The sequence below is a fragment of the Ursus maritimus genome, unplaced genomic scaffold (genome assembly GCF_017311325.1).
Source record: "Ursus maritimus isolate PB19 unplaced genomic scaffold, ASM1731132v1 scaffold_22, whole genome shotgun sequence".
Classification (NCBI taxonomy): Eukaryota; Metazoa; Chordata; class Mammalia; order Carnivora; family Ursidae; genus Ursus; species Ursus maritimus.
Genome location: NW_024424675.1, coordinates 7,568,849 through 7,586,227, shown reverse-complemented (window position 1 = coordinate 7,586,227; position 17,379 = coordinate 7,568,849). Strand labels below are relative to the sequence as shown.

Here is a 17,379-nt window from a genome sequence, read left to right as displayed (position 1 = left end):
CTTTGCTTCAAAACAACCCCTCCCAATTTCCTCCTTCTTCTCCATAAAAATAACATTCCCCTGCTGTGTTTGTGGGGTTTGCCAATGGTTTGTCTGTGACTTGCTTGTCTTGAATTTTAGAATTCCCTGCCATTCCCTGAGTAAGCCTACTTTTTTGCTGGTAAAGTAAGTTTTATTTTAAAGGTTACCGGAAGATACAAAATTAGATTTCCCTTCGCTCATAACAACCGTTTCATGTTTCTGATGATACTTTACATACATTTGATGAGTAGAAGAATGACTGCATGTGCTTATTTTTGGATTCCCATTCAGTTAGGCATCAATATCAACAGCTTGTATTGTCCTAAAACAATCTAGGGATTTTGTGGGGAAAGAAGATGGGAAAGGTAGTAGGGTTTTGTTTTTTTGTTTTTTTTTTTTCCAGTGAGTTTAGGCAGATGATCTTAGGGGTGCCTGCTTGGCTATTATTGGAGGTGGTTGCCTTATCAGGTGAGAGAGCAGAAGAGAGGAATCGATTCTCTCTGCTTTGGAGTCTCAACCTGAGTTGCTTCTGGGATTCAAACTTATCAGCAGAATGGTGAGAAGCTTTCACTCAAGAGCACCAGGAATCGGAGGACACTTGGGGGGAGGTACCAGGTGCCCTCAACGTGATGTTAAACCGGATGCCACCAGAAAGGCGAAAGGTGAAACCAGGGAAACTTCCCAGGTAGTTGGCATGAGGGGCTCTCTGTAAAAAGTATATAAGATCTGGAAAGATGAAAGCCACCGTCGTGTGGGGTAAAACCGCACAAAGTCGTGGCTGGTTAAGGAATCACTGCCCTTCGCTATCGCCTCCCTGCACCCCCAGTGTAATGCACGAAGTTCCCACAGGCTTCTTCCCGGTCTCCATCCACCCTTCCCGCCCGCCAGGTGTGCGCATGCGCAGAGAGATTCCCAGCTGCCGCCGTCGGAGCCGGAGGGCATCGATCAACTCTGAGCTCGACTGCTCGACTTGTCGGCGTATGATTGAGGCGCGTGGTGGCATAACTTCCGGTAGCGGCTCTGTTTCCGGCTTTCGGTTCGTGCGGGACGGGCGCAGGCCTCAGGTGAGTTGGAACGCGCTCTCGTTCGCTGTTTCCGTTCTTCCGGTTGTCGGCTGCCGCTCGGCCAGACGCCCACTTGTGGGAGCCGGGAGTAGACGGGGCGCGGTGCTGGGGACGGCGCGGGTTCGCTCCCGGGTTCGCGGAGGGGTTGGCGAGAGGGCGGGGGGAGTTGGAAACTGACGCGCGGGTCCCGCTAGGCCTCCGAATTTAGGGGAATTGTCTGTAGTGGGAAGGGTTAGGATCGGCGATCGCGTGGCCGCTTCCTGGGGCTTTGGTCGAACGTGCCTGTGGCTGGACAAGCGGGAAGCTCACCTCGGACTCCAGGTGCCCTTGCTCTAATGCAGACCACCGTCAGACCTCGCACGAGATCTTCAAGGGCCTCTCCTTTGAGAGTTCTGCCTTCAGTTTGACCTCTCACGTTCATCTCGTTCTATTCGCGACCCAGCCCTTCCAGGTTTGAGGTAGGGGGGTCGCAAGTCTGAGAAGCGTTACCTTTCACCTGCTTCCGCACAAGTGCAGTCCCTGTCCGTAGGCTCTTTCCTTGTCAGGCTTCCTATATTTTTCACACACAGTGGGCTTAAAATTGGTGAAATAAAGGAATATGGGGGGCACCCAAGGAAATAAAGCAGGGTCAGCAGTTGACAACTGAAAACGGTGTAAAAAATGAAATAACGATGTGATGTGAAACAAAAGTGCAAAAGAGGAGACAAGGTGCAATTCCCAAGCCTGCTGTTTCTTAGCTAACGATAGGCAAGTCCTTTACCTGTACTAGCCGTTAGTAACAGCTACCGAAAGTGCTCACTGCCCGTCCGAGAACTGTGCTAGAACTTTATCTCGTCTAGTGTTCTGAGTTCTAGTAGGTAAATGCTGTTACACCAGCCCCATTTTACAGCTGTGGACCTGAGATTAAGGAACTTGCCTTCAGTCAAGCAGCTAGTAATAAGCGTAGAGAGGATTTGAATTCACAGGAGGCTGATACTAGAATCTGAGCTCTTAACCATCACGCAATACCTGCTCTCTCTGAGCTCCTTAATTTCAAGTCCGTTTGAGTTAACCTTAGAGTCAGGACAGCTGGTGATGTGTATATAAATTAAGTAACTGGTAGGAAAGCATTTTTAAGTGTATCGTGAAGTATTGCTTGGCAGACTTCCTTAATGTGTTGTCTTAATGATTTTTACTGGGCACACATTGGTTAGTTTCTTTCTCATTTCTTTTAAAACCTAAAACATTTTAAAAATAATTTCATTAAATGAGGCGTCTGGGTGGCTCAGTCAATCAGTCATCCAACTCTTGATCCCAGGGTCATCAGTTCAAGCCCCATGTTGGGCTCCATGCTGGCTGTGGAGCCTACTTAAATAATTAAATAAAATAATTTCATTAAAAAGCAAAAGTTACTGGGGCGCCTGGATGGCACAGCGGTTAAGTGTCTGCCTTCGGCTCAGGGCGTGATCCCGGCGTTCGGGGATCGAGCCCCACATCAGGCTCCTCCGCTATGAGCCTGCTTCTTCCTCTCCCACTCCTCCTGCTTGTGTTCCCTCTCTTGCTGGCTGTCTCTGTCTCTGTCGAATAAATAAATAAAATCTAAAAAAAAAAAAAAAAGTGAAAGTTACTTTGTAACTTTGCAGGTGAAAAAACTATTGTTTGTTGCAAGTGAAAGACAAGTATAAAAATAAATACATTGGGTGAAATAATGTTATTGAAATCTGCCTAGGTACTGGTACTCCACCAAGTTTTGAGCCTGAGAACTGTTTTTTTTTGTTTAAAAAGGAGGGCTAGCCAAGTGCTGGAGAGGTTTTAAAGACTAACAAACTGATATTTTCTGACATTTGGGTTCGAAAGAAAATTGAGAAGTTAATAATCCTTGTTACGTCCTTATACCACACAACAGTGTGAGTTAATGCTCCCTGTTCATAACAATATTTACTGTCTCCTTAGACAATTTGAACAGTTTAACTCCAAACATGGATATCAGACCGAATCATACAATTTACATCAACAATATGAATGACAAAATTAAAAAAGAAGGTAAGTGCTTTTAAAAAACATCTGTTCACAACCAAAGTGCATTTCATTACTGGCATCTTAAAAACTGTACTGCTTTAAAACTTCCCCGTGTAGTAATCTTTGTCAGTACCTGAAATAATGGCTTGTTCCTTTTGTGTGAGGATTTTAAGGCTTTTTAAAAACAAAAATTGGTAGAGGCTGAAAATTTGGTGAATATGTTTTCACTCATAGATACAGTGGTTTAAAACAACTTTTAAAATTCAATAGTATAATGTGATTTTATTAAAATATGTAACTTTGTATAAATAAGTAAATGTATGGTGGGGGGCATTCAGTGCAGTGTCATTTTATGAAGAGTTTTGTCATTGTTTTTTTCACAAATAAATTGTTTTCCTCTCTACTTTTGCTCAGAGTTGAAGAGATCCCTGTATGCCCTGTTTTCTCAGTTTGGCCACGTTGTAGATATTGTAGCTTTAAAGACCATGAAGATGAGGGGGCAAGCCTTTGTTATTTTTAAGGAACTGGGCTCATCCACAAATGCCTTGAGACAGTTACAAGGATTTCCATTTTATGGTAAACCAATGGTAAGGCAATCTTATTTTGCGTTTAATCACTGTTAATGATATGTTAAGTTTGTAGATACACATTTGAAACTATGGCTGTTCCTTTCTGCTTTTAATTATGTGTTAGAGGAAGTTTGGGTTTATTTTATTTACACATTTGTGTTTCTAGAAACAGTAATAGTAGAGTTTATAATTCACGAGTTTATGATAGATCAGATAGGCAGTAACAAAGTATATCAAGGTGTACAATGTTTAAAGAATAGTGGCAGTATTGGCAACATTCTCATCTCAAAAGAACCAGGAGTTTAACTCAGAAGAGTAAAAAGAGGGGTGCCTGGGTGGCGCAGTCGTTAAGCGTCTGCCTTTGGGGCCTCTGCTAGGGGCCTGCTTCTTATTCTCCCACTCCCCCTGCTTGTGTTCCCTTTCTCACTGGCTGTCTCTGTCAAATAAATAAAATCTTAAAAAAAAAAAAAAGTAAAAAGAAACCTTTGTAAACTTGTAAAGCAATACAAAACACAAAAATCATGGGTCAAAGAGGAAATGAATTTGATGTTTCAGAAAATAGCATAGTGAAGTACATATCAGAAGCTATACAGTCTAGAAAAAGCAGTGATCTAAGAAAAATTCATAGGTTTTGTTGATGAATAAACAATGAGCAACAGTGAAATAGTTATGCATAGAAAGTTTTAACCTCAGGAATGCCATCGTGAGATTCACATTTAGCTGCTGGGTGAAGACTGGATTGTGGGAGGGTCATGTGGGACTAGAGAACTCAGGAGGCCACTGGTGTAAGGCACAGATGGTAGAGGATTGGATTAGGGTGGAGACAGTGTATAGCAAGGGGTTCTGCATGTGTAAGTGAGTAGAGTACCTTGGGTACGGATTCCTAGTGCTTTCTCCCTAGTGCTTTATCCCGAGACTGGAATGGGAAGAGAAGAGACCTTGAGGAAAGACCCAAGGCCCAGAGTTTCCAGGCCCTGGATCTGCATTCTGATTCTGCAGTAATTAGCTGTGTGCCTGTGTTCATTTTCAGTACCTGTGATAAGTAAGCTTATTGGCTATCCTTTGGGCCAATTCAGAGGTCAGCGAAAACTTTATAAAGGACTGGATAGTAAATATTTGAGGCTTTATGGGCCACAAACTGTTTCTGTCACATATTCTTGTGTCTGTGCATGTTTTTTTAACAGTCCTTTAAAATTGGGGGGGGGAGTCCTTAACCTATAGACCATACAAAAACAGGCCGTGGGCTGGTTGGATTTGGCCTGTAGTCCGTAGTGCAGATACTGGTCTAATCGCTTTATTTTAGAAATGAAGACTCGGAAAAAAAAGAAGAGTCAGGCACAGAAAGGTTAGTTGCCAGTCTAGGTTATATTAATATAACCAGTGGCAGTACAAGGCCTCAAAAGCTAACCTGATACCCAGTGTTACGATTTTTTCCCCCAAAACTGGGAGTTGGCACACTGTCCCGAAGGGCCAGATAGAAGGTATTTTAGGCTTTGTGAGCCAGGTGATCTGTCCTGCAGCTGTTTAACTCTGCCGTTATGGCAGCAAAAGCAGCCATAGATGGTGTGCAAATGAACGAATGTGGCTGTGTTCCAGCAAGACCTGATTTTCAAAAACAGGCAGTGTTGGCTGTGGTCAGTGGTTCGAGGGCCTTTATATAGCACATTGTTTAATTCAGGAGTGGGCATTTTTTCTCTGTTACTAGAGCAAGTTTTCTTCTCCTTTTCTATCCAGTTCCCCTTTTCCCATCACTTCCCATCTGATGGGCACCAGCTGTGTGGAAAGGCCCACCTCAGAAAACAGGGATTGTGCCTACATACACTCTTTTTAATAAGTTGGAATTTCCTGAAACCAGTTTGTCTGTCTTAGTAAGTATGAAGAAATAGTATAATGGAGATCGCAGTTGGCAGGAGCGTAAGACTGGGTTTTAGTTTAAATCTAAAATTACATGAACACAGAGGAACGAATTCTTCCCGTTGAAGATTTTGTTCTGTTGCGTTGAGATGACAAGTCTGCGTGTGCTGCTTACTCAGATACAGGAGGGCTGGGCATTGTTGGCACTGGCTTCACTTTGCCAACTAATTATTTTAAATCAATGGAAAAAATCCAGTGGACGGATAATGCACTGAAAGTATTCTGTGAGTTCCACTCTCTGCCTTCAGGAAGGTAGCAGGTACTGCCAAATTGCCAGCGTCCTGGAAGCGGAAGAAGAGTGTTCTTGGAGCTGTCTTGCGTTGTGTTTATTCAGGTGGTTTCAGTTGCTCTTCTAATTCCCAACATTACCAGATCAGAAGTAAGCAAAATTTGCTATAACTTGGAACTCGTAACAAAATTACCTGAGTTCAAGGATATTTGGCTATTTAACGCCAAAAATACCTCAGTGAAGGAGAACCATCTTCCTGAATGGCTTCTTTTATAAAACCTTTGGCATAAATGTAAACCTTGCCCCTTCTCTAAGCTGTTGGCGTACTTTTTTTTTCTTTTATCCCTTATGGGTATTTGGTCTTGACCAGGTTTTTTCCGCATTGGTACTTCTGACATTTTGACCAGAATAATTCTTGTCGTGGCGGGCTGTCATGTTCATTGCGGTGTTTAATAGCGTTCCTAGGCTCTGTCTACCACATGCCAGTAGCATGACAGCTCAAACTGTCTCCATTCAATAGCACCAGTTGTCCTCTGTGCAGAAAATCACCTCTGCTTGAGAATCACTAGTGTAGACCAGCCAGCTAAGAATGATGGCTGAGATCAGAGGTCTTCACAGGTGACTGTGTCATAAGGACAGGTCACCCAAAATCTGTTCAGGTCAGGGAGAAGGTTGAAGACGCAGGGGAGATGGCAAGGAGTCCTTGGGACTAGGAGTCTAAGTGTATTCCTTCTGGTTAGATGATGACGTGTAAAACCGGCAGTTGCTTACAGCAGTAAATCCCCTTGGGGACCCAATGGTACAGCAGCCAGGGTAGCCAGAGAAAGCTTTGCTTACTGAGGTGAGGGTACGATGCCCCTCTCTCGTTTCCCCCAGCACGCTCATCTCTAGCTGAGGAAAAAGGGAGACTTGCTTTTGGTTTTAACAGATTTTCTGCTTTCAAACTCATGCTACTTTAGAAGGTCACTTGTTTCCTTTCAGACTGAGATGAAATTCTTATTTTATAAGGCAATTTTAGATCGTAATTTGTAAGACTCTCGTGTTTTGATATGGTCAGAGAGGTGGTTTCAACTCATACAGCTCCAGAGAAGAAATGTTTCCTGGAAATGGAAATTGCAGTTTGCAAATAGATACACCCTAGAAAATAGTTTTAACTCCTAGGAAAAATTATGGTGATGGGTGTTGAACCTAGCTGTGTGATAATGCTTTAGGCCAGGGCCATACTACTCAGAGTGTGGGCCCCACCATCTATTTTGTGCCTTTTAGAAGTGCGGAATCTCAGGCCTCACTCAGACCTACTGCATCAGAATCTGCAGTCTTCCGTGTAGTCCGTGTAGTTAGAATGCGTGTTAAAGTTTACGAAACGCTCTCCTAGACTAGGGTTTTTAAACGCCCGCCTGTTGTCTCGCTGGCATACTGTTCCTGCCGGCCGCCGTGTAGGAGGAGTCAGCAAATGGCCTGGTTGAGCTAGCTGAGATGCCGTCCTTTGTTTCTTTTCAAAGCATTTTAAAGTTTAAGTTGTTGCCATTATTAGTCATTTCATTTAAAAATCCTAGATCATATTCAAAAGGAAATCATTCTCAATCTTTAGTACTTTACCTGCGGAAATAACAAATTCCATATGATACATTCCACAGCTTATCGACACATTTTGACCCTTTTACCGAGAGTCCTTACCAAGGAGTAGACAGCTTTCCAGCACATTTTTCTCTGTTTCGTGAACTTGAGAGAAGCAGTAGTGCAAATGTTTCAAAGTTCTGTGGTTCCCATATGGAAATCTGTGTGTTTTCTTCTAATAAGCATTGTTGAGTCTAACTTTGTCTAAGTTGTGAATCATAGACTACAATTTATTTTCATTTGGTGCTCAGTGTATTTGACAGATTTCCTTAGGGATGTGTTTAAAACCAGCTTGTAGTATACTTGGGTAATGAAATTTGAAATATTAATGAAGACTATCAACAGGCTTTAGCATAATGAATAGTAACCTGTTTCCAAATAATTAAAACAGCGAATCCAGTATGCAAAAACAGATTCTGATATAATATCTAAAATGCGTGGCACTTTTGCTGACAAAGAAAAGAAGAAGGAAAAGAAAAAAGCGAAAACTGTGGAACAAACTGCGACCACTGCAAACAAAAAGCCCGGTCAGGTGAGATGGACAAAGTCCCTAGGTTTGTTGGTGTTAACTTGCCAGAGCTGTCCGTTTTCCACTTAAGGGATGATCTTTGGGGCGGGTGTGTCCGTGCCTATGTGTGTTTAAAAGGTCCACTTTCAGGAAACTGGAATTAGTCGAGTTGTAGAATTGCAATGTTTATGTTTAAGCCCCCAATTAAATTTACACACGCAGATTTATATTAAGCAGTTTTATTTGAATTTGTATGACATTTAGTTACATCATTCTTCAAAATATGTTAATACTTGCTGGCTTCTTTCTCAAGTTTTACTGCCTGTCAATAATGCTGTAGATAAGGCCGCCTGGGGGGCGCAGTCCTTAAACGTCTGCCTTCGGCTCAGGGCGTGATCCCGGTGTTATGGGATCGAGCCCCACATCGGGCTCCTCCTCTGGGAGCCTGGTTCTTCCTCTCCCACTCCCCTGCTGTGTTCCCTCTCTCGCTGGCTGTCTCTCTCTGTCAAATAAATAAATAAAATATTTAAAAAAAATAATCCTGTAGATATTATCTTTAATCTTGAGTGCTCCACACAAAGCTGATTTCTTTGAACAGTTGAGGAATTAAAAAATCTAATTTAAAATACCAGATAAAAGTGAAATTATCATCCAAAAAGTTGTTACTTTTGGTTTGAAAGTGATTAGAAATCAGTGTCACGAAGTATAATGCTGGACTCTTGTCTAATTATTTAAAAAAAAAAAAAAGGAAAGACTGGTTCCTGGTTTTTCTGTATGTATTTCTCCCTAATTTTCTATTTACATATTATAAATATGTAGTTTTTATTAATTTCTCCATAATTTTAAAGGTTAGAGGCTAAATTTTATAATACAGTCTTTAAAATTTAGGACTAGATCTTTCAAAATTAACTGCCAAGTTAAAGTTTCACTCAGTTAATGACGTAAATTCTTAATGTAAAATTAAATGGAATAAGAAATCTTTTTAAATGTGTTTTTTTAAGGTTTTAATTTTAATTCCAGTAGAGTTAGCGGAAGTGGTGTTAGTTCCAGTATACAGTATAGTGATTCAGCAAATACATGAGTCCGTGCTCGTCACAATAAGTGCCCTCCTTAAATCCCTGTCACCTGTTTCTCTCATCCCTCTACCCATCTCCCCTCCAGTAACCATCACTTTGTTCTCTGTAATTAAGAGTCTGTTTCTTGTTGTGTCTCTCTCTCTTTTCTCTTTTTTTCCTTTGTCGGTTTTTGTTTCTGAAATTCCACATAGGAGTGAAATCATATGATAATTGTCTTTCTCTGACTGACTTATTTCACTTAGCATTATACCCTCTAGTTCCATCCATGTTGTTGCAAAAGACAGGATTTCATTCTTGCTCATGGCTGAATAATACTCCGTTGTGGCTACACCACATCTTTTTTATCCATTTATCTGTTGATGGACGTTTGGGTGGCTGTTGTAAGTAATGCTGATATAAACATAGGGGTGCATGTATTGAATTAGTGTTTTCATATTCTTTGGGTAAATACCCAATAGTGCAATTACTGGATCGTGGGGCAGTTCTATTTTTAATTTTTTTGAGAAACCTCCAAACTGCTTTCCAGAGTGGCTGCACCAGTTTGCATTCCGACCAGCAGTGCAAGAGGGTTTTGCTTTCTCCACATCCTCACCAACACTTGTGGTTTCTTGTGTTTCTGATTTTAGCTGTTCTGACAGGTGTGAGGTGACATGTCATTGTAGTTTCGATTTGCATTTCCTTGATGATAAGTGATGTTGAGCGTCTTATCCTGTGTCTGTTGGGCATCTGTATGTCTTTGGAGAACTGTCTGTTCATGTCTTCTGCCCATTTTTTAGTGGGATTATTTGTTTTTTGGGTGTAATCAGTTTGTAATATACTTTGAATACTTACCCTTTTATCAGATATGTCATTTGCAAATATCTTCTCCCATTTAGTAGGTGGCCTTTTAAAAATTGATGCAGTAATTAAAATTATAATCACCTGTTGCTCTTGTAGAGCAATCAGAAATTTTAACTGTTTTCTATTTCTTTCGTTTAGGGAACACCAAATGCAGCAAATACCCAAGGAAATTCAACTCCAAATCCTCAGGTAATCTTTGTTTCCATGTGGTGCTTGCTTTTTAAAATAAATTATAAACCAATAAAAACTGAAAATAATTCCTTTTACAAGACATTAAATTGGGGGCAGCTGGGTGGCGCAGTTGTTAAGCGTCTGCCTTCGGTTCAGGGCGTGATCCCGGCGTTCTGGGATCGAGCCCCACATCAGGCTCCTCTGCTAGGAGCCTGCTTCTTCCTCTCCCACTCTCTTTGCTTGTGTTCCCTTTCTCTCTGGCTGTCTCTCTCTGTCAAATAAATAAATAAAAATCTTAAAAAAAAAAAAAAGACATTAAATTGTATAACACTTTACTATAGAAACTCACTTCTCAAAACATTTTAATTTTTTTAAGAGGGAGAAAATGAAACCTGACTTTATTTCTTGCTTTCCATAATGTTTTAATGGTGGAATCAAAATGACAGATCTTAAACTCTGCAAAGGCGCAGAGCGAACATTTTTATTTTCTCTACAGTGTGTACAAAGCCCAGGGCTTTACAGGCACACGGGAAATTGGCCAGGTGAATGGGCTCTCTTTCCATACCAGTAGCTTGAAACACTGACCCGGCTTTTCTAATAGAGCAAGATTATTTTATGGTTACCCTTGCTCTGGCTTCTGAGAACAAATATATGTCTCTTTATATATAGGTTTTAGAAACCTCTTAGCAAATTTCCCTGCTGGAGGCCTCAAAGAGAAAGCCTCAGTTAGGTACTAATGGTTTCCCCTTGGTTCCTTGGATGCTAGAGTCTGACAAGATCCTTAAGTCCAGAGAACTCCTTGCACCTCACAGCTTTCCTTCTCTGATTTGAAGTTACGTGCATTTTCCTGTATTATCTACCTCCCTCCTTTGGAGTCTTTCAGCAATTACAGTACATCTTACAAATGCCAGCACTTAATTCTCTAAGCCTTAAGTTGTTCTTTACGTGTCTTGTCTCTTCATGAAGGTAGCCTGAAGACAGAGAGGATCTTAGGTACAGGATGACCCTGTCCCTGTAGTTGCTCATAACCCCAGCTTAGGGTTTCAGATAATTAGTTTAACATCTAATAATATTTGTTTCTACTTACGTGGATGTAACTAGATGCTCTGTATATCTCATTTACTTGAAGAAAACATTAAAAGTCACCAAGTGGTGGCTCTAAGTGGTAATTCCAAATTTTCTAAAATGCTGGGAGGTTGTAAACAGTAACTCAGAGGATTGATCTCTGAGTGTTATTATTCGGAGAACCAGCTTGAAGATAGGTGACATTGCTGTCTTCTCTAGTTTTGTTAGGATCTTTCGGTTATGTCATCCAGATGACAGAATCCTTCCAGTACAACTGATTACGGATGCTTAAAACGTAAATGCTGTTTTAAATACTATTAAATACCGTAAACTTAGTAAGACTTGTAATCATCCAAATTTGTATTAAGTGACTCGAACGTCTGCTTAGTTGCTGTTAGGTTTATGTTTTTTTCTCTGGTGTCGTCGTCCAGCTTTAGTGTTCAATGCAGTGCTACAATTTCATAATCCTTAATAAACTGGAACGTAGCTCTCTGAAGTTTAGATTTTAATGTAAGGGCTAAATGGTGTACTCTACTTTTTATACTTAAAGCTAACTCTACCTTTTTTCTTTGTGATAGGTCCCTGATTACCCTCCAAACTATATTTTATTCCTCAATAATTTACCAGAAGAGACTAATGAGATGATGTTATCCATGCTCTTTAATCAGTAAGTTTTTTCACGAACCAGGCTGTGTTCTGAAAGCCTCCCCACAGGACAAATAGCTCTTCTATGGGTTGAATCCTTTTGTGTATCACAACAGTAATTCCTATAGCTTCCTTGATTTGGTCTGGGATTAATGATGTGAATTGAGGCTAATCTGCAGATTTAGCAAATAAAAAGCTGAATTACCTCTGATGTTTGAATTATTCTAATTGATGAGTAAAACAGGAAACAAAGCTTTGATACAGTGGCAGAATTGACCTAGCTTACACTACATGTACACTTCATGGTATTATTATATTTCAGGCTCTTTCAGCCTACTCAGGATTCTTGGTGTAGGATATGATACTTTCCTGGACCAGTATTGGAAGTTGCTGATTTAAACACAGAATAAGCATTTATGTCTTTGATATCCTTTATATATTTACGTATATAAATTGTTTCTCCTCTTGCAGGTTTCCTGGCTTCAAGGAAGTACGTTTGGTACCCGGGAGGCACGACATTGCTTTTGTTGAATTTGAAAATGACGGACAGGCTGGAGCTGCCAGGGATGCTTTACAGGGATTTAAAATCACACCGTCCCATGCCATGAAGATCACCTATGCCAAGAAATAACATATGGGATAGTTGTCTTCAAAGGACTTGGTGTTATTTATAATGTGTTTGTTTTGATAACATGTGGTCAGGCCATTTTTTTAATAGTTGGGGTGAGGGGGAACGAAAGTGAAATTTTCATGAATGATTTTAAAAAATATTGTTTAGCCTTAGTGAACTATGAAATATGAAGGCCTCAATTTTGTATAATAAACTTTTATTTGTATTCTTTACCTAATACTTCATTTATTCCATTGTCCTGTCACCAAATGTTTATGCTGGTCTAGAGCGCCTCTTAAGGTGTATAAAACCGTAATAGGATGCTTTCCTAGGAATAATTTGGAGAGCTAATGGCAGAGAAACATTGAATCTTTTTTTTTTTTTTTAAAGATATCTATTTATTTGAGAGAGCACATGAGCAGAGCAAGGGGAGGGGCAGAGACAGAGGGCCAGAGAATCCTCACGGAGCCCGAGGCAGGGCTCGATCCCAGGACCCTGAGGTTGTGACCTGAGCCTAAGTCAGAGGCCCCCATTGAATCATTTTAACAAAAGGAGAATTAGATCAAGCCCTTGATTATTAGATTTTTTTTGTAGTTATTTTTTATTCATATGGACTGCCCTCCTGGAGTTCTTAGAGAGAGAGAGAGAGAGAGTGTCTGTGTGTGTGTGTGTGTGTGTGTGTGTGTGTTGTATTAATGGTAAAAATAATTGCCCTAAGTGTTAGAAGAAAATGAGACCTGGACAGGATCTAAGTTTGAACTTTGTGTTCTTTAAATAAATGAGCATCATTTCTTGCTGGTAGCAGGCATTTAGCAAAGCTTTTCATTCAGCATTTAATTGGATAGAGGCCATTTAGGAGTAACATGTTTTCTGGAAAACAAGGAAAGGGAATGCTGTCTTCGAACTTCCCACGTCATGCTCTTATCCTCTTGATGCAGAATTTTTCCTAAGAAATACCTGCTTGTCTAATACTCTAACCTCTGCTTTAGGAAGGTTTCCCTCCAAGGGAAAGAATTTACAATCAAGAAAAAATTTTAAGTAGGCTGACTTGTAAATAATTGCCAATTCTAATCTTTATACCTTTTTGTAATTCTCAAACACCAGCGTTTAATTCTTAAAGACCAGAGCTCATTTTCTTTAGCATTTGATTTATACCTAAGGCTGCGATTCAGTCCCCTGCTAGTAAAACCATGGTTATCTTTACAAGTGGACAATTTTTTGCATCTATACTACATGTTAAAGTGACACTGGATCATTTTCTCATGTTTCTCTGAATATTTCCTTGAACAAAAGGTTGAATTTTTATTGTATACTTAATGGGAAGACTACTTTGAGACTTGTGTAGATTTTTGTCAGGTCACTCTTACGTATACATAAGGAGGAAAAAGCAAAATAGTTTTTATTCCTAAAGGTGCCACATTTAGAATCTCTTTTTTTAAGATTTTACTGGAGAGAGAACGAGCACAAGAGGAGGGAGGGGAAGAGGGAGAAGGAGAAGCAGACCTTTTGCTGAGCAGGGAGCCTGACAGGGCTGGATCCCAGGACCCTCAGATCGTGACCTGAGCCAAAGGCAGATGCTTAACCGACTAAGCCACCCAGGTGCCCCAACGCCCCTTTCCTTCTTTGTAACTCCTCTGCTCCCAGCGATCAACGCATTTACTTACTTGCTTCAATCTCCTGGAACGTAATCAAACTCTGGGAAGCGAGGCTTCAAGAGGGAAGAGGGGGAAGAAAAAAGGAGCTACCTACACTTTGAAGATGATTTGATCACACTGGGATCTTGGGCCCTTCCTCCCCCTCCCCATCTGTGGGAGCTGCCAGGAGTCTTGGAGGAAGTAGATGTTGTGCCCATCTAATGTGGTCCTCAACTCTGAGTTTAACTTTAACTTCGGCTGTGGATCCGAATCATTTGGGAAACATTTCCAAATGCCCACACCTTACCTACACCCCATATCAATTAAATCCCAATCTCTAGGTGTGAAAGCCAATCAGCAATATTTTTAAGCTCCCTGAGTGATTCCAACGTGAGCTAAGAACTAAGCAGATTTCTACCTTTCGAAGTAGGTTATAATGAGTAGATCATTAGTTCAAATTGTATTTTTCAAAGGCAGCATGTTGGTAAGAAGAGGATGGTGTAAAAATGAAAAATGAAGTGTTGTGGGGGCACGTGGGTGGTTCCGTTGGTTAAGTGTCTGACTCTTGGCTTCTGTTTAGATTTTCTCTCCCTCTTCCTCCTGCTCACACTCTTTCTCTCTCTCTTTCAAATAAATAATTTTTTTTTTTCCTTAAAGGAAAGCATTGCAAGAGGCTCACATCTCCATTTTGAACTTTAAGGCTGAAAGTATTTTCTGTTTGGGTATTTAGCAAGCATTTTGTTCTTGGAAATCTTGTATCCAGTAAAGATCTAACGAAGAATGTGAGGCCCTGGCTTCAAATTTGTGCTGTAATTGATTTGCCCTTGAGCAGTACTTCTCAAACTTTCATGTTCTTCCAAATCACCTTTGTAGCTTATTAAACTGTAGACTGATCTAGCAGGACTGGGGGAGAGGGGTGGGTTGTTGTTTTTTCCTTAAGATTTTATTTATTTGAGAGCGATAGAGAGAGCATGAGAGGGGGTCAGAGGGAGAAGCACACTTGATCCCAAGTCCCCGGGGATCATGACCCAAGCCCAAGGCAGTCCCCTAACCAACCAAGCCACCCAGGCGCCCGAGGGCTGGGGTTGGAGAGGCTTTATAAAGTGGTGCTGGAGGTGCTGGTCTGGGGGCCCCGCGTGGGTGGCAAAACCCCAGAGTCTTTGCCCTGATAACTTCATGAGTCTTGATTTGGGGGTGTTATGAACCTCTCTTGAAATCTGATAAAACCCAAGGGCTTTTCCCAGGAAAAAACAAAAATAAAAACCAAAGCGTGCATGTATGCTCCTAAGCATACACTTTCAGGGAGGCCACGCATTCATTCAATGAATACCCGTTTTTCTGGGTGCTAGTGATAGAGCAAAGGGCAAGGTAGACAAGGTCCCCATCTCCGGGAGCTTTCATTGGGGTGTCTGGGGACAAATCGCCTCCGCGTAAATGAAGAAGGCCTGTCAGGCAGTGCTAAGTGACGAGGCACTGCGCCAGGTCCCACGATGGAAGGGCTGAGTCGGAGGGTGCAAGAATGGCTTTGTGCAACCGGGCTGCCTGAGGAGACAGCGTGTCGGAGACCGAGGGCCCGTCTGTGGAGCGAAGGCTTCCCCCTCACCAGCTCTGGAGGGCCTGAAGTACCAATGGGCTTCGCATTTTCAAAAGACGGAGCAGAACGCAGAGTGAGTGAGGGAGAGAGTGACAGCAGGTGACTTCAGAGGGGCAGAGGGGCCAGATCGCACAGGGCCTTGTGGGACACGGCAGGGAGGCTGCTTCCACCCTATCCACCGCCCAAGGCTATTTTTAGACCTTAAAAGAGCCACGGCCTCCACTTTAAGAACTGCTGATCGAGAACCAATTTAGGAAGAAAGCAGAAAAATGTCATTTGGGGATTAAAGGCGCAGAGGATAGACCTGAAAATCCAGATGAAGGAGGTGAGTCTGCTCAGGATAGAGCCCTTCCCCTGACCCCCAGTATCCACAGGGTCTGGAGCGTGCGTGCCTCCAGGGACAACTGCTCGCTGAGTTAGCGTAAATTAAAGTTCCAGTTTGCAAGCAAAACCTTCGTTTCCATCCTGTCTCTGGCCGCGACAGAGTGCTGAGACATTGCAGGCCCGCCCGGGATGCACTCAGATGACTTGACATCTCTTTACTTCTCCACCTTCCAATAGCCAATAATGGCTTAGTGTGAACACCGGCCTTAGCTTGCTAAATTGTTAGGATGGCTTGGTTGTGGCTTTATTCCGTTTCATTCTGCTCCGGGGGTGGGGGGTGGGGGGTGGGGGGTTAGACATGGTGTGGCAATCCCCGTTTCTGTTTCTGTTAAGTGCCTCTTAAGTGCCAATTGTCTTTCAGCTCTCCTGTGTTGCAGGCTGGCTTGAGACCATCTCAGTCTGTGGAACAGCCGCCGATCAGGATTAAGAAGATTGAATCAATGCTTTAGTTTTCCCAGAGACCCTCTTAGGCCCCTAGATTATAGGAAGGAAAAATGCACTGGCAGCCTGCTTTTGGAAATGATTTCTAATTCATCTTTTCCTTGAAGTGAAACAGGAAATGAGTTTAAAATCTCAATTTTGGGGCAGCTGGGTGGCTCAGTCAGTTAAGCGTCTGCCTTTGGCTCAGGTCATGATCCCAGGGTCCTGGAATCGAGCCCCATGTTCCATGTCGGGCTCCTTGCTCTGTGGGGAGTCTGCTTCTCCCTCTCCTTCTGCCTCTCCCCCTGCTTGTGCTCTCTCTTTTTCTCAAATGAATAAATTTAAAAATCTTAAAAAAAAAAAAAAGATGGTTCTGGCCTTTGCTGGACTGTAGGGGCTGTGGTTTCTTTATTGATCATGAAGATATTGAATTAAAGAAGTTTCCAAATCTGGGCCAGCTCTATAAAAGATTGTCCTCTGAAAATAACACACACACACACACACACATACTCCACCCCACCCCCAAATAAAACCTTTTTTAAAAAAAATAATGCTAAACGTATATTTTGCTTTTCCAGTTTATCCCCAGTTTTGCACAAAATTATTTTGTAAGTTGAATGCTTGTCCCTCATCTTGTGAGGTGACTGCATGTTGGGGGGAGGGAGAAGGAGGTTCTGCTCTGAAGTCTCATCAGCCAAGTCGGACAGGGCATCCTGACAGGGACCTCTGTTCTAGAAACAATGAGGGTATGTGTGTGTGAGCCTTATGAAAGAGATACCAGCCCCAAACACCAGAAAAAGCAGCAACGTATTGTCTCTCTCTCCTCACAGAAAGTAAATCCTTGGGACCAGGGAATTATTGTGTTCACTGCTCTATCTCTAGGGCCTAGAACAGTGCCTGGCACACAGTAGGTGCTCAGTAAATATTTGTGGAATGGATGGAGCTGCATGTTGGCACTTCAACTTTGGGGACTTCTAGCAGCACTCCCCTGTCCATGGGAACGATTCCCAGAAGAGGGAG

General features: G+C 42.0%; 1 protein-coding gene across 2 annotated transcripts; it reads left to right on the top strand.

Annotated features, from left to right (window-relative positions):
- The first annotated feature begins 988 nt into the window (after positions 1 to 988).
- SNRPB2 (small nuclear ribonucleoprotein polypeptide B2) lies at positions 989 to 12,560 on the top strand. Of its 2 annotated transcripts, none has more exons than XM_008710008.2 (7): positions 989 to 1,085; positions 3,018 to 3,107; positions 3,498 to 3,670; positions 7,804 to 7,944; positions 9,975 to 10,025; positions 11,651 to 11,739; positions 12,189 to 12,560. In XM_008710008.2, the coding sequence occupies exons 2-7, from the start codon at positions 3,044 to 3,046 to the stop codon at positions 12,346 to 12,348; spliced, it is 678 nt and encodes a 225-aa protein (XP_008708230.1). In that variant the 5' UTR covers positions 989 to 1,085; positions 3,018 to 3,043; the 3' UTR covers positions 12,349 to 12,560. The 2 variants fall into 2 exon arrangements, with proteins under 2 accessions (XP_008708230.1, XP_008708231.1); XM_008710009.2 differs by lacking the exon at positions 989 to 1,085 and adding an exon at positions 1,127 to 1,543.
- Positions 12,561 to 17,379: the final 4,819 nt, after the last annotated feature.